This window comes from Cricetulus griseus, chromosome 5 (genome assembly GCF_003668045.3).
Source record: "Cricetulus griseus strain 17A/GY chromosome 5, alternate assembly CriGri-PICRH-1.0, whole genome shotgun sequence".
NCBI classification, from domain to species: Eukaryota; Metazoa; Chordata; class Mammalia; order Rodentia; family Cricetidae; genus Cricetulus; species Cricetulus griseus.
Genome location: NC_048598.1, coordinates 27,957,212 through 27,982,022, shown reverse-complemented (window position 1 = coordinate 27,982,022; position 24,811 = coordinate 27,957,212). Strand labels below are relative to the sequence as shown.

Sequence of the window (24,811 nt, the reverse complement as noted above, 5' to 3'; positions counted from 1 at the left end):
CAAGCATGCAACACGCAGAGACCAAAACCAAAGGTGAGAGACAGCGTGGCAACAATTGGATGGGAGCTTTCGGCTCAGCTGTACTGGAACTGTGTCAAACAGCTGGGCTGGCTTCATGACTCGCGCCGTTTCCAGTGGATCTGACTGTGTCATCCAGGAGTCCATGCTGTAGGTCAGCTCTGTCCACACTTCTTTGGTATGGAGCTGTCTGTCTTTACTGCTTTCTACCCCCTCAGTTACATTTTGATTGATTTCAGCAGGCAGACACTACATTGTGGGAAAATCTATACAGCTCTTATATTGGTCAGTCCTTCCATTGCCTTGCAGTGAGTCTATGAGTAATTCTTATCAGGAAATTTGTAAAGAAAATGTTTATGTTAGATTTGGGTTGTGGTGTAAGGAGAGGGTCGGTGATGATATTACTAAACTGACTCTGTTTTGTAGCCTTACAAAACACTTGCTGCTAGGATGAATTTATGGTCAGATAACGTGAGGTTTTGGGGTTTTTTTTGGGTTTTTTGTTTGTTTGTTTGTTTGTTTGTTTGTTTTGGTTTTTGGAGACAGGGTTTCTCTGTGGCTTTGGAGGTTGTCCTGGAACTAGCTCTTGTAGACCAGGCTAGTCTCGAACTCACAGAGATCCACCTGCCTCTGCCTCCTGAGTGCTGGGATTAAAAGTGTGTGCCATCAACGCCCAGCGATAACGTGAGATTTTAAGTGCCTTTCTTACTTCTTATTTCATAGTTAAACTGAATCTAAATTCTTATATGTTCCTAAATTAATGCAATTACACCACAAACAATAACAGGTCTACTGTATTTTGGATCTGAAGTATCCTCTCAGTGCTCATGTGTTAATGACATAATTCATGGTGCTATTGGAGGTGGGAGGGCCCCTGAAGAGAGAGGCCTGGTGAGGGGTCTTTAGGTCATCGGGGATGTGCCTGTGAGGTGGATCATGGGACCCGAGTCCCTTCTCTCTTGCTCCCTGGCCATGATTTGCCCCGCCAGGCATTTCTGCCTTGCTAAGGTGGTCTAACCACAGGCCTAAGCACAAGGTATCCTAGAATGAAACCTTCCAACGGTGAGCCAAAATGAACATGTTTTGTTGATTATTCAGCTGTATGTTGAGGGCTAATAGAAAGGTGACTGGTGAATAGACAGAGCAATCTTTCAGGCTTCCAAACATACTGGAAAATTCCCAGTGAAATGCTATGACTGAGTAACTTTTCCATAGAGAAGACAAATGTTTCCGATACTTTTATGCATGGGGTTATTTGTTATGCATGTTTGCTTGGATTAGTATTAAATTCCTTTTGTTGAATGTAGTAATCCTTGAGATCTCTTTTATACTTTGGCATTGCAAATTAATCTAAATACTCATAACCTTCAGCTTTGATTTGGCTTTATGATAATCATGTTTTTAAAAAAACATTATTTTTAGTTATAATGTCTTTTATTTCTCTAGATAAACACTTTAAGGGCAATAAATTTCTTCAATATGGTTTAAATTAGTATTAGTATTTAATATATCATCTGTATGTCCAGTTTGTAAGTTTATATACTCTTGGCTGTATATGCAAATATGGGGTTGTATTCTCTCCTTTCTGATCTAAACGCCTTTCATTATCTTCTTGCTTCAGTGCATTGCTTTAGTTTATATTCTGAAGGGTATTGCAGATTGTTTTCAAAATGTTTTCTACATCAATTGATATGACCATATGACCTTTTTCATAGTTTATCATCATCAAATAATGAATAAGGCTTGTGTACCTGAAATAAATCCCATTTTGTATATATTTTCATATATTGATAAATTTGTTGTCTTAAGAGCTTTTGTATCTCTGTTGATGAGAGTTATTAGTAGGTAATATTATTTCCTATGTTGTCCTTGTCTAGTTTGAGCATCACAATAATACCAGTTTCATACATAAAGTAATAATTATCCTTATTTTAGTTTATTTTGAGGTTTTATTTATATGCAGTTATATGAATTTTAAAAATATTATTTTAGCTGGGTGGTGGCAGCACACGCTTTTGATCCCAGCACTTGGGAAGCAGAGGCAGATGGATCTCTGTGAGTTAGAGGACATCCTGGCTTACAAAGCAAATTCCAGTGTAGTCAGATTTTCTTTGGACTGCCAGTTCCCAAATAATGACATGGAGACTTATTAATTATGAAAAGTTGGCCTTAGCTTAGGATTGTTCCCAACTAGCTCTTAAAAGTTAAATTAACTCATTTATATTAATCTAATTTTTTTTTTGCGACATAGCTCATTACCTCTCCTCAGTACTGTATGTCCCACTTCCTCCATGTCTGGCTGGTGAGTTCTGCCTCTCTGATTCCTTCTCAGAGTTCCTATCTCTGCCCACAAGTCCTGCCTATCCTCTCCTGCCTAGATATTGGTCATTCGGCTCTTTATTAAACCAATTAGAAGGTGCTTTGGGCAGGTGAGGTAAAACAGAGACACATCTTCACACAATATGATCAAATATCCCGCAACAATCCAGGATATTCCAGAGCTATTATTATATAGAGAAACCCTATCTCAAAAAACCAAAAAGAAAAAAATTTCTTATTTTATTTTTAATAATTGCCAATTGATCATCTCCCTATACAAATTCTATAACCCCTATATATAATAATTTCCAGGGATGGAATCATTTTATATTTTATTATTTTAAGTTAATATACAAAATAATGGGTTTCATTATGGCATGGCATTTTCATACACATATTTTATTTGTTTCATTCTTATTTAAATTTCAGAAGTGCAAATAGGGTTATTGACAGGTACATGGATCTCCCTGGGAGGGAGAAATATATTTGATGGGGGTGGATTGGGATGCAAATGGGAGGGTCAAGTGGAGATGGGGATGACATAGGACTAACAAGGGAATGTGGGAAGAGACAGCTAGAATTGAGCATTTGAGGGTTGGAATGGAAAGCTAGTACAGAGGAAACTCCTTAAAACACATGTAGGCATTCCTAAAAAGGACTGCTGGTAATGGGGGCGTCAGAGTTCCAACTAGCAATCTCTTGTCACCAAAGTAGTACCAGGATTAGGTTTATTCAATTGAGTTGTTAGCCAAAATAATCCCATGGAAATCCCTAAACAACTCAGGCTGTTCTCAGGGCAATGGATTGCTCTCCCCAAACTCACGATGAGGCCCCATTGCCAATAACAATACCCATACAACTCACTGAACATGGAGAAGTTGAGCTGGAGCCTACATGGAGCCTTCACCCCTACATTCTAGTGCCTTTGGTGTGCTCTTGCAAGCTACCAAGAGAGAAATATAAACACTAACCCAGCCACAAAACCTTTGACCTACCATCTATCCTGCCTGCACGATATGCTAGGGCTCCGTGGCACAGAACTCATGGGAGTAACCAGCCAACTCACTTGGCAGTGCATGAGTTGGGTTTTTTTTGGGGGGGTGGGGTGTATCCTCTTCTGTCTATACTCAACATGCATGAGAATGTCACAGTTTTCAGGAAGTACTGTTTCTTCTTGGTTCTGGCTTTCCAGCTTCAGCATTTCCCTCTCGGGATGCAGCATTTTACTTCTTACTTAAACAGGTAGCCGAGGGAGGGCACTGTTGGTGCAAGAGAAGAAAGCCAACTTGGATCTCCTGTCTCAGTTTTACAAGACTACAAGAAGAAAAGGGATCGTGCTGGGTGTGGGGAAGAATAAACAATGACTTAGCAGTCTCTGTGTTATTCTGCTTCATCTTTGCTTCTCTGACTCTTAGCTTCATCCTTCTATATAAATTTCCCAGGATTTTGGAAGAAAGGAGAGCTGCCAACTGTAGAGGGTTCACGCCCTTATGAACACAGTGGAAAGTGTGTTTTACCCAGTTCCAGCTTTAAAAATAATATATCAGGGAAGGACTCTGTGGCTTAAGCTAATTATTATCCCAGTCCTAACTAAACTACTGTGGCCTGGCAATCAAAGTGCCATGATTGGTTTTGCTTAAATCTGGGGTCACCCTTTGACATTTCAATGGAGGTTGTAGTTATTGGGTCATATAGAAAGTAGACAGTTCTATAATCAAATGATTGAGAAATCACTTACCTTAAAGGGAAACTGGGTATGGTCACAGGAAGAGCAAGAGTTTTAAATAATCAATATCTAATATTCTATGAGAAAGACATCTGAAAAGAAACTTTTGAACAAACCAAGTGAAAAATATAGTGAGTGGAGATGGAGAAATGATTTGACATTAGAGCATTTAAGAGGTGCCATTCATGGAGTTATAAACAAACAATTATAAAATACAGTAGCTGTGCAAACACTGGCTAAGTAGAACACTCTTTTTTGACCCTTTTGTCCTTTGTTTCCTGGGATAGTATTTTGTTTTATTACTACATGCGTGTGCTTCATTTACATAGTTATTGCCATTTGTTCAGTCATCTGAACATTTTCTATCTAGGACAGAGTATAGGACATATGGTTATTGCCTTTTTGTGTTCTAAGTGATTAAACACAAAACTACTTTCTTAAATGCATCTGTGACCTACCAGCATACATAACCAAGTGGACATAAAAAAGGCAGTACCCATGGATATTGAGCAGGCTGGATAATGGCCCTGGGAGCAGTAATGTCATATGACCTAAACTAGTGGGAATTTTCAGGTAGGAATTGGACCTGTGTCTGACAGTAGTGGTAATGCTAGGGCTGTAGCATCATCCTTGCTTGTCAGTAAGTAGAATTATTGTGTTCAAATGATACATCCCACAAAAGAAGATAGTTTAATAGGGTTATAGATCTATAATATAGCTTTATAATAGGTACAGACTATAGGTTTATCTTTATATTGGCTAATGCAATACTGACCTACACTTTCATCAAGATTTATATGTCAACGTGTAATATTGCTTTGTGTAGGAGACAGAAAGAGAGAGACAGAGTTGTAGTTTACTTGGAAAGTTCAAGTTGCCGTTGGAGAAATATACAGTGATTGCTCACAACTCATAGTAGCTAAGGGTGCCAACACTGGGTCTGCATAAGAATGGCCCCCTCAGCAGTCAGGAATGGATAAAGGTGAGGCTCCAGACACCCTACCCCTTGCTGCTGAATTGCCTGTTACTGGTAGAGTCAGAGTGCAGGCTAGAGGGTGTAATCATTGCCTTCAGTTGTATATCTACCCACCCGGCCCCAATAGATCATTCCAATCTTCTGGTCACATAGACAGCCCTGGTTAAATGGGTCACAACTCAAAACTGAAGTTAGGATTCTGGGAAAGGGACTGATGGGGCTGCTGGTGGTGACAGGAACGAAAGGGGAAAAAGAGAGAGTAACCAGTATATGTAAATATAATGAGATTTTTATTTGAAACAAAGCTGTCAAAATTAGTGCCCTAGTCTTAAGAGTCAGCAGAGCCTCCCCTTATAAAAACCACCTATTTGTGCCAGAATTTGTGCCCAAATTCTTCATGTTGACATCTAGGACTGTGCTGGTTTGTTTTTGTCAAATTGACACAAATGTTGAGCTATTTGGGAAGAAAGGCTCTCAGATGAGAAATTGCCTCCATCATATTGGCATTTAGGCAAGTCTGTATGGCAGTTTCTTGATTGTTGGTTGATATGAGAAGGGCCAGCTCACTGTGGGAAGTACCACTCCTGAGTTTGAGGCCAAACTGGTTTACATAGCAAGTTCTAGCCCAGCCAAAACTATTTAGTGAGACCCTGTCTCAAAAAGCCAAAAAAAAAAAAAAAAAAAAAAAAGAAAGAAAGAAAGAAAAGAATAAGGAGGCAAGGGAAAGTAGAGGAGAAGAAGAAGAAAAAGAAAAATATAGCAAGGAAGTAAAAGAAAGAGAGGGGGGAAAGATAGAAGAGCTACAAGCTATGAAGAGCAAGCCAATAATCAGGGTTCCTCCATGGTCTCTGTTTCAGTTCCTGCTTCAGGCTCCTGCCTTGAGATTTGTACCCCAACTTCCCTTCATGATAGAGTATAAGCTGTAAACTGAAATAAATCCCTTTTGCCCCAAGTTTCTTTTGGTCATGGTATGTCTTAGTTATTGATCAATTGTTTTGAAGACATACCATGACCAAAGCAACTTATAAAAGAAAGCATTTAATTAGGGGGTGGGTTACAGTTTCAGAGGCTTAGTCCATTTCCACTATGGCAGGAAGCATGGCACAGGAGTGGGCCAGTAGCTGAGAGCTTACATCTGATCCGGAAGCCAGGGATAGAGAGGGAGAGACTGGACCTGGTGTGGGCTTTTGAAACCCGTAAGTCCTCCCTAAGTGACACAATTCCTCCTCCAAGGCCATACACCTCTTAATCCTTCCTAAACAGTCCATCAACTAAGAACCAGACATTCAAATACAGGAGCCTCTGAGAGCCATTTGTATTTAAACCACCACGGTGTATATGACAGGGGAAATGAAACAAACTAGGACACAGACCTTCAGTTGGGAACAATCTCTTGTCCTTGTTGTTGTTATTCATCTTTTGTGAGTCACTCACACTTTTCTGGCTTTATGTAAAGTCTGTCCTCCTCCTCCTTCAGATTTAAGAACAATACACACTTTCACTCCCCCTTGAAATCTCTGCCCACCTTTTCAGTTATTTGACTTTTTCCTTTCATAGCCACTATCTTGTCATTTTACTTTTTGGCAATGTTATTACAAAGTCATTTGATTTTCATCACTAGATTTATGGGGCCTTGCAGGCAAAATAGTAGCTTAAAAGCTTTTTGCATTGTTCTCAGACCATCATTGATATTCTTGAAGCATTTACCAAGAGAGTAAAATGATCAAATGTGGTGATCTGTTCGGGGATTTACTTACTCTCTCTTGCAGAGATACTGCATTTTCCTTATTTGGAAACAAAGAACACTGATGTTGAAAATTTGTATTTCTTAGAAACTTAAAATAGTTTAAATTAATTTTCTTTATCTTGAACCAATTTGTTCTTCATTCATTTTTAGGACTGTTGGGAAAGATCTTAATAGCTATTCAAAATGCATGTTTTGAAATCTCAGCGATGCAGATGGTGAGTGGTTTGCAATGAGCCATGATGTATGGAAGAATTATTTTTAATGAGCCTTAAAATGTGTTTAACTGAATGTTCACCATGCACTTGAGATTTGAATTTATTAAAACTAAAGACGTACAAATTCAATAACCTGGCCGGATCTGGTAGAGTAGGCCTTTAATCTCAGCACTCTGGAAAGAGAGGTAGGTATGCATTTGAAGCCAACCTGATCTAAGTGGTGAGTTCCAGGCTAGACAAAAATAACAACAAAATAGAACAACAGCAATGAAAAACTGAGCTCAAAACTTCATAATAAAAACATGTTTTAATTAGTTAATCTATATAGTCATTTACTGAGATACTAATATTCAGATGATAAACCTGATTTAAACTTCAAAGTTTCTTCATTTCTTGGAACTTAAGCTGAAAAGAGGGAACAAAGACTATTTCGGTCTTACAAATGACAAATAGGATCTAAGTGAGGTGTGTCAATGAACATTCTGTGTTCTAGGTTTCTTAGCAAATGGTGAAGAAGGAAGGATGTGATGTCAGTTCTGATTCCCTTGGCACTCTCAGCCGGGTCTGGCTTCTAAACTGTCCCTCAAGTGTTAGTGTACTTACTCTCCCCCATGGCTCTTAAGCCTCAAGCCCATACTCACTTAGAATTGCCTCCTCAGACATTCTCGGAAAGTCCTTGACTGGAGCCATAACACATAGTTTGTAACAGCGGATACCTTTGTGCTGTACTCCCTGGTACATTTGACAAGAAATCATCATAAATAATGTGAACCTATTGATTATAGGGGCATTATAGGATAATGGTAAACGCAATCGCTGATGTTTAGAACCCGGGATAGTATTTTCAGAACTTAGGGTCAACAGTTTTCTGGCATGTGACCCTAGTCCAGCATCCTTCTCCTCAGTTTCTCATCTAGGCCATGGCAATGTTATTATTTGCCACTGTTGGTTTGTGCTGTAGATTAAATAGACTTTTATTAATTTATATTTTATGTCATGCTTTGATGCACTAATGGTATGAAATCAAATCGACTTCCCTCCCTGTAACAGTAATGCTGCCTATGCTGATCAATCCTTCTGATGTGTGTTGTGGACTGTGTGGATTGACACTTCTCAGTGATCTCCAGTCCTGACAACACTAGAGAAGCAAAGGAAAGGGGGCAAAATTAGGGTTCAGACGCCCTTTCTTTAAATTAATGTTTTAGTTAGTGAGACTGTTAAACATAACAAAATTTTATCCCTAACTGAATTTAAAACCAACAACTTCTTGGTAAGAAGTTGTTTGGATGTGTTTTATAAACATATATGTCTTATCTATACTTATTTTTGATGGCTAGAAGGAAGTCCAGCTCACGTGTCTGGTGATTTGTTACAAATCAGTATTAACAATTTTTCCAAATGCTTGAGAGGGTGGAAGTATAGCTTTCCATTCTCTCCACAAGCTCTGAGGGATCTGTGCTTGGTAACATTTTTCTCCTTGTATGTCTAATCTACCAATAAACAGCATTATATTGTCTATGCCTCTTTTGAAATCCTATAAAGAATAGGGTTTCATTCTAAAAGTTGTAGAGTAGTGGATGAGCGCATGGTCAATGGTGTCCGATTCTGGGAGTGACAGAGACCAATTTAGAGGGGTCTCATGGTGTCTCTAAGCCTTAGCAGTGGCATGCTGAGTACTTGTACCTTAGGATTGTGAGAATTGTATGAGATGGAACATGTATAAAACTCAGTCATGTGTAACTTGTTAAATACTCAGTAAATGATAATCAATAAATAAGCAATAAAGTTATTATTGATCAGCTGGTCTTTAGTAATGCTTGCTTCTTCAAATAAATATCTAAAACCTACATTTTGAAGTTAAAAGAAGACAGGTATGGTGGCAAGTAGCTGTAATGGAATGCTGAGACAGAACAGTTACAAATCCAAGGCTAGCCTGGGCTTCATAGTGTGTTTGAGACCATTGTGGAGAAAAAGATAGCAAAAAAGTGAAAGTATGTGTCTAAAGAATGATAATTACTGAGTGCTAACTTTAGCTCACATGATTGGCTTACTTTTGTTTTTTTTGTAGTTTAATATGGATCGGGTTAATGTTGAAGAATTCTATGAAGTTTATAAAGGTGTAGTGCCTGAGTATAATGTAAGTATCAAAATCAATGTAAAATAATGCAATTGAAAGCAGTGTGTGTGTTTCAAATCTTTGAAATCTTATAATTATTGAAAATATTTTGAAGAGTGATTTATGAACCATATATCTGATAAAGAATTAATGTCCAATTCTATTAAGAATTCAAACAACTCAATAGCAAGATGACCATTAACCTAATTTTTAAAACAGACAGAGAGCCAGGTAATGATGCATGACTTACCTAGTGCTTGGGAGGTAGAAGCAGAGGAACAGGATTGAGGCTAGAGTGGGCAGCATGGTGAATCCTACCTCAAAGGGGGACAAAGAGACAGAAATACAGAGAATCTGAAATGGTATTTCTTAAAAGAACAAATGTGACTGTCAAACAGATGAATGAAAGATGTTCAATATGGAGCTGAAGAGAGGGCTCAGTGGTTAAGAGGGCTTGTTGCCATTTCAGAGGGCCAAAGTTCAATTCCTAGGACCACCAGTTATTTACTCTTTTAAAGCTTTTAGTAGCCCATGCATAGAATGAGAACAATGCAGTATTAGAAGATTGTTATGAGAACGAATTCAAACCTATCGTGTAAAGTGATCTCTTCATTGAGAGTACTTGGTGAATATTAGCTGCTGCTGCTGCTGCTGCTGCTGCTGCTGCTGCTGCTGCTGCTGCTGCTGCTGCTGCTGCTGCTGCTGCTGGGTTTGTTAGTGTTGAGTTTAGTAATAGTATTTGATAGTGGAGTTTTTGTTGCTAATTTATGCTTACATTCAAACTTAACTTGAAAATTATCTAAAATAGGACGATAATTTTGACCTTATCCTGTCATCATGATAAGATTGAACTGATTGAACATCTACTATGGACTTTACAGTTTTGTGATAAAGACACATGATGTGCATTAATAGAAGTTAAGTTTCAGTGAGGACAGACGTTTGATTCGATATTCCATGTACAACTGACTGTCTTAGGTCAGCAAAAGACTCTTAAAAAATAAGCAACCAAGTTTTTAGAAAATTTCTCCTTAACTAAAAACTGGGAGGACCAAAACATTTTGAGTCAATTTTTTTTTAGATTTATTTATTTATTTATTTATTTATTTATTTATTTATTATGTGCACAGTATTCTGCCTGCATGTATGTCTGCAGGCCAGAAGAGGGCACCAGATTTCACTACAGATGGTTGTGAGCCACCATGTGGTTGCTGGGAATTAAACTCGGGGACCTTTGGAAGAGCAGGCAGTGCTCTTAACCACTGAGCCATCTCTCCAGCCCCCTTGAGCCAATTTTTAAAGAAAGACATTATGTGTTTGGTGGCATTCTTTGCTTGGTGTCTGTTCTTTCTTCTTTTTTGGAGTAGGCTCATTTGGAATAGGCTACATACCTGCTGTTCTAACTGTTGGCTGCTGCCGATGGTAACACAAAGTGAGAGACACAAACGAAGAAAAGGAGAGAAGAATGAAGAAAGATTTTCTTTTCTCCTTTTCAGAAAATGTGTTGATATCTCTTCTTACTGAGAACTTGGCATTTTATGTGTAAGCAGTACCTTAATAGCATCAAATAGGAAAATCAAATCCAACACGATTGGGTATAAAAATAACAAAGTGGCGCTGGGGTCCATTTAGGTATTCTAAATAGGGTTATATGTATCACATCACTTATGAAGCTCTTTCTTCTAACTCTGTCGTTTCCATTAGGTAGGGTGACAGTGTTTGGGTTAATATGTAAGTATGTCCTATAATAAGTTATTTTAGTTTGGCCTTGTGTATTATAAATGCTCTGAAGTCATTTGGGCTTGTGTGGCCTAGTATAATCCAACCTCATTTGCCACTACCTTCCAGCATAGCCTCACTGTGCTGCTGTGCTTGACTCACCCTCAGAAACCCCACCTGCTGATCTTCCTCAAAGTCTCTATTTATCATCACTTTTATCTAAAGTGCTTTTCAGTGTTGACAAGAAAGTGAAAAGATGAGTGTTCCAGACCCTGTGAGAAAGCGTTTTTCTCCAATCCTCTTCTTCATATCATTTCACATCGAGTTAAAAACCTAAAAGCCTTTCTCCTTATCCTTGTTTTATTGTTTTATCATTTATTTTATTCTTATGTGTGTGATAAACTCTGTAATACGCTACTAATATTTTTCTTTGAATATTATCTTTTTCCTGTTTTTATTGAATTTTTTGTAATTTCACACATGCATGCAATGTATTTTGATTTTATTTTCCCCACTCCTTCCCTTAACTCTTTCTAGAACCCCACCCTCAAGCTTCCATCCCCTCCCTAAAATCAAAAGAAACAAATAAACACCCACTGTCCTGGGCATGGTAGCACATTCTTTTAATCTCAGCACTCAGAAGCAGAGAGCAGGAGATCTATGTAGCAAGGTCCAGGCCAGCACCTGATACACAGTGAGAGACCTTTGTCTCAAAAGTAAGTACATACATACAGACATACAGACATACAGACATACATACCCCGATTACCCAATGAGTCCAGTTGTTGCTGCCTGTATACTAATGGGTGTGAGGCCATTCACTCTAATGTAGTTGACATACCTGGGGTTATGCTTTTAAACATACAAATAAAAAAACAACAACAAAAAACTAATATTTTTCTTTGAACAATTATCTTTTTTCTGTTTTGAATACATTTTATTTAATTTTCTTATAGTTTCATACATGCATGCAATATGTCTGATTACATTCTCCCCACACCTCCCCTTAACTCTTTCCAGGTCCTCCCAAACCCCCACTCCGTCTCCCAGAAGCCATCAACTGTCTTTAGCTCCTTAGCTATGCATGAGAGCTTATGAGCCCTTGAATAGTCATCTTTAAGGCAACTAAAAAAGTGTTTTATATTTATCCACATTTACTCCTGTTGTGTAGGTCCATATTTTCCGTCTGTCTCCCTCCTCTTGAGAACTTTAACATTTTTTGTTTATTCTTTGATAATTTCATACATATTTACAATGGGTTGACCATTATCCTACAGACAGGGATTCTAGGATTGCAGTGGTCCTCAACCTTCCTAATGCTACAACCCTTTAATACAGTTCCTCATGTTATAGTGACTCCCAGCCATAAAATTATTTCATTGCTACTTCATAGCTATAATGTTGCTACTGTTAGGAATTGTAATGTAAAATCTGATATACAGGATATGTGACCCCTGTGATGGTCATGACCCACAGGTTGAGAACCACCGTAGTGTTATGTCTCACAGGTCTCATTTGTCTGAAGAAATTTTTCTGTGTCTTTGTTTTTAAAAATACGCTGTGATTTGCGTTCATGTTTTAGACAGGAGGCCTTGTTATGCTGCTGCTGTTGTCTGTCTTTGCCTTCCTGTAATGTTTTGTCTTATTTTTCTTACCTTTTAGGATTTGTTTTGTTTCTTGCTAGTTGTGATGCACTCTCTGACACTTTTCTTCCAGGTTTCTTTTCCCCCCTTCATCTCCTTTGTTGGGCTTAGAGGTTTATGGATAGAAATTTGGAAAACTTTTTATGAATTATTTCCTGAAATAGTTCTCTCTGAACTTGTCTTCCAGCACACCATGGTAGATAGTGTGACATTGTCCCACAGTGACTTCTGTTTTTCTTCTTTGTTGGTTCCCTTGCTTGTGTTGAAGCAGTGTCAAGTACCTGTTTCAGATTCACTGATCTGCACTGCCGTGGCCTCCCATCCAAAGCACTTGTTAGTTACATGTCTTTGATTTCATTTCTAGATTTTAATCTTCTGTTATTTAATTTTTCCTTAAAATGTCTCTGTTTCTTCTATAACTTAAGCAGACCCTTTATAACAGCTGTAATATCGATTTTTGCTCATTACACTGCACTTGTCTGCTGGATCCATGTCTACTTACTAACTTTGTTCTTCTGGTGGCTTATATTCTCCTGCTTCTTCTCATGCCTGGTAATGATAACTGTTTTATAGTGTGTTGAGTGTGATGAAATGGATCGTTTCCTGTAGAGAGTGCTGGGATTTGCTCTGACTTTCAGTTAAGTGACTTTGGTTCAGTTTGACTCTGCTGAGTCTTGTTTTTAAGCTTTGTAAGATGGGGACGTATCTGGCTTACTATACTGTCCCTCCTTCCCAAGAGTCACAGTCCCTTGGCCCCTACCATTCAATACATGGAAACTAGTTATTTTTTCTAGTTTCTAGATGTTACTCCTTGCTGCTAACTACATTATAGATTTTTAAAGGTCCTCCAGGGGAAACATCACTATTTCTATTTTAGGAATATCAGTTTGATGAAAATGTGCTGAGGAAAAGAGGGGATCTGAAAGAAAGAGAAACTAGAAATGATTTTAGGTGATGAGAGGAATCAAAACATGACCTTAAAATGATAGTGATACAAAAAGTAGAGATGAAGTGATGAGACAAACTTTTGAAGCAAAGGTGGCCATAATGCAAAAAGTGCAAATGTCCAGGACAGGGATGGGAATACGTCAAAGGTGGCCATTTTCAGATTGGAAATAGTTGGAAAGTAGTGCAATGAAAAGAATCAGGGTAAAATATTCAGTTCTTTTAATTCCTTTGTTTTCTCTTACATTGTCTATCAAAGGATATGGTGACAGAAATGTGCTCTGGCTCTTGCGTGGCAATGGAGATCCAACAGAACAACAATTCTAAAAAGACTTTTCGAGAATTCTGTGGACCTGCTGATCCTGTAAGTTTTTAAACTATTGCTCAATTTTTTGTCATGAATTAACTAAATATATTAATAAGTTTAAGTTTTAATTTTTTATCTTATAAGTTAGAATAATTGCTATTTGCCTAGTGACAATAGAGAATGGATGGAGTATTATTTACTATGGCACTGTTTTCTTCTTTCCATTTGCTAAATTATGAGTCAAAGCAAGTACTTTTTTAAACTTTGAAATAAAACTTTTCTAAGGTATTATCCTTTCAAATAGGAAGGGCCTAGAAGTAAATATGAAAATATAAATATGATGGCTTTATTCTAGATACATAAGAAAATGTGATCAGTTGAACTTGTCTAAGTGAGATAGAACAGTAATATATACAATACATGTATACAGAGCTTCTAGAACAATTGAACTCTCAGTGGAAACTACAAGTAAAGACCAAACAGTTGGTACTTGAGGCAAATTCAAGTGTTGAAGATGTATGTGGTAAGAGAGCAACTAATATAAGGGCAATTTTAAGCCATGTTAGAGGAAGCAAGACTTGAAGGAAAAGTCAAGTACAAGGAAGATAGAAGAGTATGAAAAGGTTGTATCCTAGGTACAAAGACAACAGTGAAGGACCAGGAACTTTCTGTGGTACACACAAGATTGCTTCCTTGCTTCAGTGAAGTGCATTTGTGAAAGCATGAGGAAGTAAGTATTTTCCTAAATAGAGGAAATAAGGTAGAAAATGTAATTCTTATATATTAGGAAAGAGGAATTTTTTGAATGTAACTTAATTTTAAGAATTATTACAGAATGGTTTCTTTGGTACAACTGGAACAAATTAAATTGAAAGAGATTAAAGAACGGGATTCTAGAAGTAAAGAAGTACAGATCGACAACATCAAGAAAATCAACAAGGCCTCCTTTGTATTTTTTAGGGAGAAAGGGTAGAAATGATACATGGGTTGTGAAAGGTGGTGCTTAGTGTAGAGAACACTGGGAGAGAGTGGTGCTGATGCTGTGTGTTTACTGAATGTCAGTCATGAGAAGTTAGGAGAGGGGACCTTTGACCTGAGGAGAAAGCCATCTTAATTTTTGCTTCCTGTTTGATAACCAAATGGGGCTTTTGTTAATTTTTTGAGAAACTTAAAATCTGAATGATCAGCTGACCAAATAGGAAAAATTAGAGAAATAAAATTAACAAAAAAGAAAAAAATTAAGCTCTAACATTGTTTCATTCTCTCATATACACAGTAAATAATTATTGAGCCTGTACTGGCTCTGGTGGATATAAAGATAGAGGCTTCAGCCAGGCAAAGTGATGCACATGATAGTCTGAATATAAGGCAGGAGGGCATTTGAGCTCATGAGTTTGAGGTCAACCCAGGAAAAAAAAAGGAACGTAAGTGGTTAGTTTTCATGCATTGTGACTCTCCCACTGCTAAATATTTATAAGTGAAATGGAAACCGAGAATCTTAGCACAGGTAGCTCAGCCTAAGGATGGGTAGCAAGGAAGCTTACTGAAGAGCATGGCATCTAAGCGGAATGTGTTAAATGAGTAGGTGATAGGGGTGAGAGGCGATGTGATTAAAGTCCTGGCTGAAAAGAAAAGCACCACTTCACAGCAAGCTCTTTCTTTATGGTATTCAAGTACAGGCAGGTAACAGCAGAGGAAGTGCTCACTGAGGAAGAAGTAGGGAGAGCACATGGGCATCCCTTATGGTACTCAATGTACAGGCTGGTGATGTCAGGAAATGCTCACTGAGGAAGAATTGGGGAGTGAGCTCGTGGGTATCATGTAGACATGACAGTACTGGAAAGAAAAATGTGCTGATTCTCTTCCTTTATAGGTATTTATTCAGTGAACATTTCTTGTTGGAGTAGTGTGAGCAAGCTACTAGGTTCTGTGGCCGGGCATAGTGAGAATGGCTAACCTGAGGTCTTGTTCTTTCAGGAGTCCAGTCTCACCTTTTAGTTTGGAGGCTTTCATGTTCTTGAATCTTGCCTCTAGAAGGTGTTATTGGGATTACTCCATTGTGGGTTTTGATTTTCTGTTTTTCATTTTCATTGTTTATAAACTGACACTAGATCTTAATAAGTACTGTGTTATACAGTATCAGAAAATGTGATTAAAATATTGGAATATCAATCCTACATATTTGTACATTTTAGCACTTGGCCTTGGGAAAAGTTCATAGACTTCATCAGATTTCAAAAAGAGGTTTTTGGGACAAGGTGAGAATGAGAATCCTGTCCTAGAGAACAGGAGATCTACAGAGTTCCAATAAGCATTCCTGGAATTAGAAAATGCTATCTTAGCCCATGGAAGTTTTGCATTTTGTTCCTTTGCTAGCAGGAATCTTCCCTTCTCTGGCCCAATTGTCTAAGATATCTGTTATAATGCATCCTTGAATCCTTGTTCATTCTCTTAACTTCTGCTCCAACCCTTATGCTTATATTACATTAATTACATGAATCAATTGGTGGTTTGGGTGGGCTCAGTCCTTCTTCGTTTGCCAAGTATTTGTGGAGCCCTCTTGTACATTCGGTACTTTCCTAAAGACTGGAGATACAGCAGTCAACAGCCAAGGCAATAGCCCTTGCCCTCATAGATACACTCTGCTGCAAGGAACAGACCGTGAACAGACCTTAAAAAGTATAGTACACTGAGAGGTTAGCGGAGCAGCAGCAGAGCCTCACATTTCCATGGACTGTGTCTGGCTTCTGTGGTGTCCAGGGCAGAGGAGGAATGGTGCACAATGTATAGTTGCTTTGTAGTAGGGCTCAGAAACAGAGCCACCTGCAAATGCTTCTTGTTTCTTCACCAATAAAACAAAAAATAACCCTGTATGACGCTTACATCAGTGAATGTGGTTGTGCTTCTTTGAACAGCGCCTAGCATGCTGTAAGTATCACCAGCTAATTTTCCTTCCCTTTTTTTTGAGTTCTTACGGAATGCACCAGGAGGTACCACACTTGAATGAGCTTGGGGGTGACTTTGCTTTTAGATCTTGATTTTTATGGGAGTGGTTGAGTAAGTTAGGGCATGTTAAATGCTGCCTTTGGAGTGACAACCTTGTTCCTTCAGAAGAGCATGTGTTGGTTGTAGTAAAGCTAAAATGATATGAGATTAGGAGACTACTGATATTACCCCAGTTAGGATGTGGACTATTAAGAAATGTTTCTTAAGTAAACTGCATTGCTTTATTTTGTTAAGGAGCAATAAAAGGCATACATTATATAGAAATAGCTATTATTCTGATACTAGTAACATGTGTCTTAGTTACTATCCCATTACTGTAAAGATAAACCATAACCAAGGCAATTCTTACAAAGGAAAGTATTTAATTAAGGACTTGCTTATAGTTTCCGAGGCTTAGTCTGTTATCATCATGGTGGGGAGCATGGTGGCAGGTGGACATGGTGCTGGAGAAGCTGAAAGCCACATCCTGATCCAAAAGCCCACCCCTGAAACATACTTTTTCCAGTAAGGCCACACCTCCTAATCCTTTTCAAATAGTGCCACTCCCTGATGACTAAACATTGAAATGTATAAGCCCATAGGGGTCATTATTGCTCAAATCACCACTATATGTTTATAGGGCTCTTGTTTTGATCATATAGAACAATCCCTTGGTGGATCAGAAAATTCATGGGGAACTTCTTTGTTTATGATCTGCAACCTTCTTGTTATATGTTTTTTAAGAAAGAAAAGAAACTTCAGTGGAATTATATCCTCTCTAAAGAGAGCAGACTGGCCCAAGGAACTCCTCACATTTAAGATCTTCAACAGGCATAAGTTCAAAATCAAATGAAGCCAAGTCAGATATTTTTTAAAATCTGATAGTAGTCAGGACATTGCTAGATATTTCTTGTAATCTGTTATAAGAAGGAAAACAGAAGTTCATAAGCAATGGGAAAATAAATGGAGAGTTAGATCAGTGTTTCCTGGAAGTATAAGGAGACTGACTCCTTTTTTAAATTTTTTTGGATGAAAGATTCTGTTTCTTTGAAGTAAATAACAAGATTTCACAGAGGTTTTGATCTAAGTGGGCATACCTTACAGAATGGAATTTCTCCAAGGTGAAATGAGGATCTACCCTTTCAAGTTCAAGGGATAGTGTGATAATTTGAATGTAATTGGCCTTCATAATCTCATAGGGAGTGGCACTATTAGGAGGTGTGGCTTTGTTGGAGTGGATACGGCCTGGTTAGAGGAAATGTATCATTGTGGGGGTGGGCTTTGAGGTCTCCTGTGCTCAGGATACTGTCTAGTGTTTCAGTCAGCTTCCTGTTGCCTGCAAGATGTAGGACTCTCTCAGCTACCTCTCCGGCATAATGTCTGCCTGCATGCCACTATGCTTCCTGCCATGAATGCTAATGGACTGAACTGTATGCAAGCCATTGTGGTCTTAGGGTCTCTACACATCAATAAAAACCCTAAGACAGATGGTCATATAGGTAGTAAAATTAGAAAATTTACTTTGAAATATTGGATAGACCATTATAATAGATAATAAGGTTACTGAGCTTATAACAAATAATATATTTTTAATTCTTTTTAATTTGTAAATCAGAGTATAAGGTACCTGATTTAGTCTTAACAGTGATTCAGTGAGATACAGATGCCACTATTTACTGATATTATTGTTACCCCATTTTATCTACAAGGAGACTGAGCATAAATAAATCAATTTGCCCAGCTCACTGGACTATTCTCTGCAGTCAGGCACCACACCAGACTGTCCTGTTAGGTTAGGAATGAGCATGTCATTGTATTGAAGGTTCTTAGTACTCCAGGGACTACATCCTGAGCCCTTCAATCTCCAGTTTTCATGTTATTCTAGCAGGTAGCTTGCATACAGCTGTGTGTAGCCACCAGCAGAGTAGCAGAGTCGTTGTGACATTAGAAGCTGGGCAGTCTGTGGGAGGGGCTCATTTGTTCATTTGCTGTCACTCATGGCCTCGGCCTGAGTACAAGCTGGTGCAGAGCACATAGCTTTTTCCCTGAGTAGTTGACACCACAGATATTAATGTCAGCAGGTATGGTAGCACACATCTGTAGTCTCCATTGTTGGGAGACAGAAGAAGAAAGGTCATGAGCTCAGGGCCAGCCTCCAAACACAGTGAATTCAAGCCAGCCTGTGCTGCAATAGACCTTGTTTCAAAAAAAAAAAAAAACTGTAAAGGCTAAGACTTGGTTGATTACTAAAATATCCTAGTGATTTTCTAAACTTGTTCCTTTCTAAAAACTCATTCTTAATTATGATTTTTATTTATTCAACCCTATAGCAGGCGCTATTTATATGTCAAGCATTCCTAGTCCATAAGATGCAATGGTACTGGGGATACAAACCCACTGTCTGGCAGTCTTTGTTTTACTGGCAAAATAGATTCCCAACAGGTAAAATAAATACAGTGACAATATGGAGGATGAGAAAAAGATACCTGTCTAAAGATGGACAGAAAGCATAGAATGTAGCTGAAGGACATTCTCAAGGCACTTTTAGCTCTTAACAACAGCAACGCACCATCCACACATCACCCACGATTCATTCACAGGAATCCAAGTTGGTATGTTTTTGTGCTTAGTGGTATTCGTGTCTGAGTGTGCTATTCTGGAAGAGATCTAGCTCACCTCCGACCTCCATGGACAGTCGAAGCTTTCTCATGTCTTCATCACTTATAGTAGTGTCAGCTCCTGAACATCGCACACAATTTGCTTACTAGACACTCATTTTCATTTCCTGCTACCACTCTATAAACACGGGAAACGAAAGGAGTTTTGTCTTTTCTTTCATTGATATTTTCAGGATATCCGGTATCTAACAAATTATACACACACACACACACACACACACACACACACACACACACACACACACACAAAATGTATGTTAGTTCAGTTAATTCTTTGTGTTTCTTCAATAAATATTAACTAATATTGAATAAATAATAAATATTAAATAATTTAAGATCTCTTGAGGTTGAGAATGTAACTCAGTGATAGAGCAGCTGCCTAGTATGAGTGAGGCCCCAAGTTCAATCCAGGACCACATACAGATACCTATTTTTCTTCCCATTGTTAGACTTTAGAGTAACCATATTCCTATCAGATGTATCCCTCTGACAGTCAGAAGGCAGGACTTCAGTTTCCCTGGAGCAGTACACACTGAGATGAGCCACAGCAGCAGCTGGGGCTGCTAACATTTTAGAATCCCAGGAGGCTGGCACACATGTGCAGGCTTTATCTCCCTAACGCACACATGCTGTTTGTCAGCTTCAAATGTCAGCTCCCAGGGGCACTGCCTAGGACAGTAGACTGTGCATGAGATGGAAGGGAAATATGCTTAAAGCTTTTGAGACTCTGGAAATGACCAGTGTGGGATACAAAAGAGCCCATCACTTTACAAGTCTATTCGTGGGTAAAAAGCCAACCACATCAGTGCCAGGTTTGAGTCCAGGCTCAGGTACTACTAGCCTGAATAATACTGAGCCATGATCTTCTCAGGATTTGATCAGTAGGCATTTTATTTATATCTTGATGAGACAGTCCGAACACTTGCAAGGCCAAAGAGAAGGACTTAAAGATCCCTCCAATGTGACCATGAAGTTATATGTGACCCTTTCTAATTTTGAATGTTGATTTTTTTGTTAATACCAGATAATAAGAAAAATCATTATTCCTATATAGTTAATTAAAAACATGAAATTTTTGAAAGCAACTTAATTCAAATATAATGAAAATATTCACTCATGATTTAGGAACTAGTTATTCTTATTATGAAAGAAGTCTGTACTTTTCATAAAAGTACTTTAAAAAGTTGTCTTACATTTGAAATAAAACCCAAGCTCAACATGTTTCACATAAAAAGTGACAATAAATATGAATGAGTGACTGGGGTGTCATGTGTCTTTTCTCCCTGATCTATCCTATTAATTAGTGGAAATGGACTTTACCTTGGTTTTTAGATAAATGCCAGATTAGATGAGATCATGTAAAAGCCTTAGCACCCAACTTTTTCCCAACTTTTGCCTTTGTTCAGGGCAGTCTAGCTCCAAGGATGAATAGTTTTCCCAAAAATACTAAAACCCAGGACTAAAGTCTCATTTCAAAGTCAAGAGCTATGTATAAGCTGTCTCCCTTAGCTGCAGTTTTGTTTTTCAACAATTTCAGTTACTCATCTCCAACCATGGTCCAAAAGCAGTACGTGGAAAATTCTAGAACTTTTGACTTTTGTTATAGTAGGCTATTATGATTTTCTGTAGAATCCTAGTTATTCTGTCTCTTACTGTGCTTACTTGACAAAGTCAGCTTTATCAAAAGTTTTTTATTTTATTTTATTTTTTATGTATGGGAAAAACAGTGCCAGGGTTCATGCTATCTGCTGGAGTCTTGAACATATCCCTTGAAGATGGAGGATCAAAGATCCTTACATAAATCCTAAAAAATCTTTTCTTCTCCTTTTGATTGAACTTGAAGGTGGGCAGTAAAAGTTCAGCAAGCAATGAGCATGTGTCCATGGGCTAGTAGCCAGAAGAGCGGTGCTCCTAGTTCAGAAGGAAGTGCATTGTTGTTTCCTTTTCTGCCCAAGTATAGTATTCATTATAGATGCTCCTAGGAGATAATGCTTACTGCAGACCTTGACTGCCAGTCTTTAAGTATCCACATAGCATTGCACTCATCTTCTGCTTGCTTTGAGAGGAATAGCTGACTTGCTTTCTTTCTTCCCAGGAAGTGCAAGTACCATGTATTATTTGGAGTGAGTCAACTTGGCCTACATGGTTTTTGTATTGCTCTCTCTCTAGGCTCCAAATCTCTCCTTGAATCTTAATTCCTTACAAGTGAAATCAGACAACAAAAATCAATCTGTGTTGTGTTAGAGATGGAGAGAAGCATATTTACTTCTGTTGTTTTCTTCACACTTACTGCAGTTGTTCATCAGCTGCCCAGTTCATGTCATCTAATTCAGGTCACTCCCCACACGAGCAAAATTATGGAAAAGAACTAATACTCAAGAAAACAAAACTTAACTATCATTCTTGTTTTTCTTCTTTTAGAAATAAACACTCTCATTTTGGTTTTAAACTTGTATTTATGTGTATTTTAAAAATAAGATTAAAATATCATCCAGTACTATTTTGTAACACCCACTTAATTAAGTTTTACACTAATTTTATTAAATATATTCCTGCAGGCCTGGCACAGTGGCTCTCTTGGTAAAGTGCTTTTGGCCTGCGCTCAGTCCCTAGAACTTATCTAAGAAAAGCCAGCTGTGGTGGCATGGTCTTGTAATTCCAGGAGTATGGAGGTGGAGACAGGTGGATCTCTGAGGAGGCAGCGTAGCCTCCTTCACCACCTCCTGACTAGTGAGAGACTCTTCTCAAAAAAGTAGTAGTCTGGATGACTTGAAGAATAACACACTGGGGTGCATGATTTGAAATCTCCGAAGAGTCAATAAAGAAGTTACAAAAAAAGAGTAATACCCAAGCTTGTTTTCTGGCCTCCACATGCTTGCACACACATGTACACATGCATATGTTTGTAACACACAAAAAAATGACTTGTATGACATGGTTGTTAAAAACTAAAAAGCCAGGTTGTGGTGGTGCATGCCTTTAATTCCAGCACTCAGGGAAGGTAGAGGCAGACAGATCTCTGAGTTTGAGATCAGCTTGGTCTACAGAGTGAGTTTCAGGCCACCCAGGGCTGTTAAACAGAGACACCCTGTCTCAGAAAACAATAAGCCATGTAGGTCTTCAGCATGGAGCTTAACTCATTCTCCAGCTATTGCAGATTTTCTTATTCATCTTTGTAGATGTCAAGACTTGTTTCTGAATGTTTGCACGGATTTGTATTATTACCTTTGAATCTGTTTCAGAAAGTAAAGTACCAAAATGGAGATAAAAACATGTCCATTTTAAATGTATTTTGTTTTACTCTTTTAAAACTGAAGTAGTGTAAGGGAGAGCAGTTTAAATTATTTCATGGTTCTCTGAGTAGCAAGATGGATGCTGATTCCTAATCCACATTAATATACAAAAGAATGAGTTGGTATTCCGAATACTAATTAACCTGCGGTGGTTGGAAGCAGGAGACAGACTCAGTAGTGACAGCATTTATCCTCATATATTACCCTCTTCCTGCCACATTTGACACAGGAGGCTTTGCAGAGTGTGCATTAAGCAGCTCACACATGAGTTGTTATTAAGAATGAATGGCTGTTCACCAAACAGAAATTTATCTTATAAGTTTTTGCCCCACATAGATAATTGTATTTGCCAAACATACTGTACTCTGTTCTCTGTATTCTGAGTCAAACCAGCCAAAAAGAGTATAAGAAAAGGAAAGTTGGTTAACCAGTAATCTATTAGCACAAGTGCTGGCAGTAATATAATTTGAGAATTTATTGAATTCGTGAATTTCAAATCTCCCTTTTAATTACATTTGAAAACAGAATCCAATATATAAACAGTTATATTTTTAAATGGTTGAATTACGTGAATCCATGCATCACTACACTGATTTAAAAAGGGGATTTCTATGGCTTAGCTTATCAATCATCAGGGAACAAATGAGGACAAACTCTGGAGAAGATGTGGGGAAAAAGGAGACCTCATTCACTGTAGATGGAAGCGTAAATTCAGACAGCCCCTTTGGAAAGTGGCGAGGTAGCTTCTCAAAATGCCAAAAGTTGACTTACCTTCCGACCCTCCCATGTCACTCCTGGACAGATATCCGGTGAGCTCCACAGCCTCCGGAAAGACTTGCACACATTTACTGCAGCTCCTTTCAAAATAGCAAGGATGCAGACTCAGCCTAGATGCCCGTCAGTGGACGACTAGATAATGAAAAAGTACACACACACCTGGGACTTCATGCAGTTGTAAATAGAAATGAGATTATGGAGTTTTCAGGGAAATGGATAGAACTGGAAAATATTATGTAAGCAAAACTACCTAGGCTCAGAAATATGAATTCTGTGTGACCTTTCATGTTCAGATACAGCTTCTAAATGTTAATGTTTGTATTTAGCCGGGAGTAAGTATGAGAGAAGCCTGGAAGCTAGGAAGGGACCTATGGGATGGGATAAAAGAGGCTTGAAGGGAGACTGGAGGCTGGCAATGAACACAAGCTGTGAGGGGAGAGGGAGGGAGACTGGAGCATTCAGTGAGGCCCAGCATGGAGGAGAGCAGTGAGGGCATGCATCAGAACAGCTGAGGATGCACATTTGTTGTCACTGTTTCCTCAGTAAATTAAAGGATAAATAAAATTGCACAAAATATTTCCATAGTGATAAGTGTTTGCATTATTTATGATGTGTGATTTCTGGAGGCTTTTTTCATGTTTATGAGAAAATGAGCCAAAAGTCAGCCTTTTTTTTTTCCTAGTGAGTCACTTATCAACAAAATATTATAATATAAAAAATATAGCAATGGTGAATAAATAATGCAAATAGTTTAAACAGGTATTTTACTATTTTAAATGACTTAATATAAGGTAAATAAACCTTTTAAAATTTGAAATAATAAATAAATAAAACTGTACTTTATGTTTTTTAAACATTCATTGTAAGAGGATTGCACCAGAGAGTTCTCTTTTTAAATTTAAATTAGTAACAATCTTACATGTCAATACCAGTTCCCTCACCCTCCCATTCTCCCATTCCCCCCACCAGTGGCCTCCCATCCCTCTTCTGCTCCATAGAAAGGGCGAGTTCTTCTCTGGGGGATCAAAGTCTGTCACATCATTTGGGGCAGGCCTAGGCCTTCCCCTGTGTGACCAGGCTGAGAGAGTATCCCTCTATGGGGAATGGGCTCCCAGTGTCCATTTGTACATTAGGTATAAATACTGTTTCATTGCCAGGGGCCACATAGACTACCCAAGCTGTCAGTCTGGGGTCCATGAGCTCCGCCTTGTTCAGGTCAGATGTTTCTGTGAGTTTCCCCAGCATGGCCTTGACTCCTTTGCTCATCACTCCTCCCTCTCTGCAACTGGATTCCAGAGTTCAGCTCAGTGTTTAGCTGTAGATGTCTGCTTGGGCTTCCATCAGCTA

The 24,811-nt window shown here is 38.4% G+C and overlaps 1 protein-coding gene across 7 annotated transcripts in view; it reads left to right on the top strand.

Annotated features, from left to right (window-relative positions):
• Nme7 (NME/NM23 family member 7) overlaps positions 1–24,811 on the top strand; it is a 128,862-nt gene that overhangs the window by 60,151 nt on the left and 43,900 nt on the right. For all 7 annotated transcript variants that reach the window (XM_027417147.2, XM_035444867.1, XM_035444864.1 and 4 more), the window contains 3 exons: positions 6,937–7,001; positions 9,070–9,138; positions 13,684–13,788. In XM_027417147.2, the coding sequence (XP_027272948.1) occupies positions 6,937–7,001; positions 9,070–9,138; positions 13,684–13,788 (239 nt within the window). The remainder of the gene's footprint in view (positions 1–6,936; positions 7,002–9,069; positions 9,139–13,683; positions 13,789–24,811) is intronic.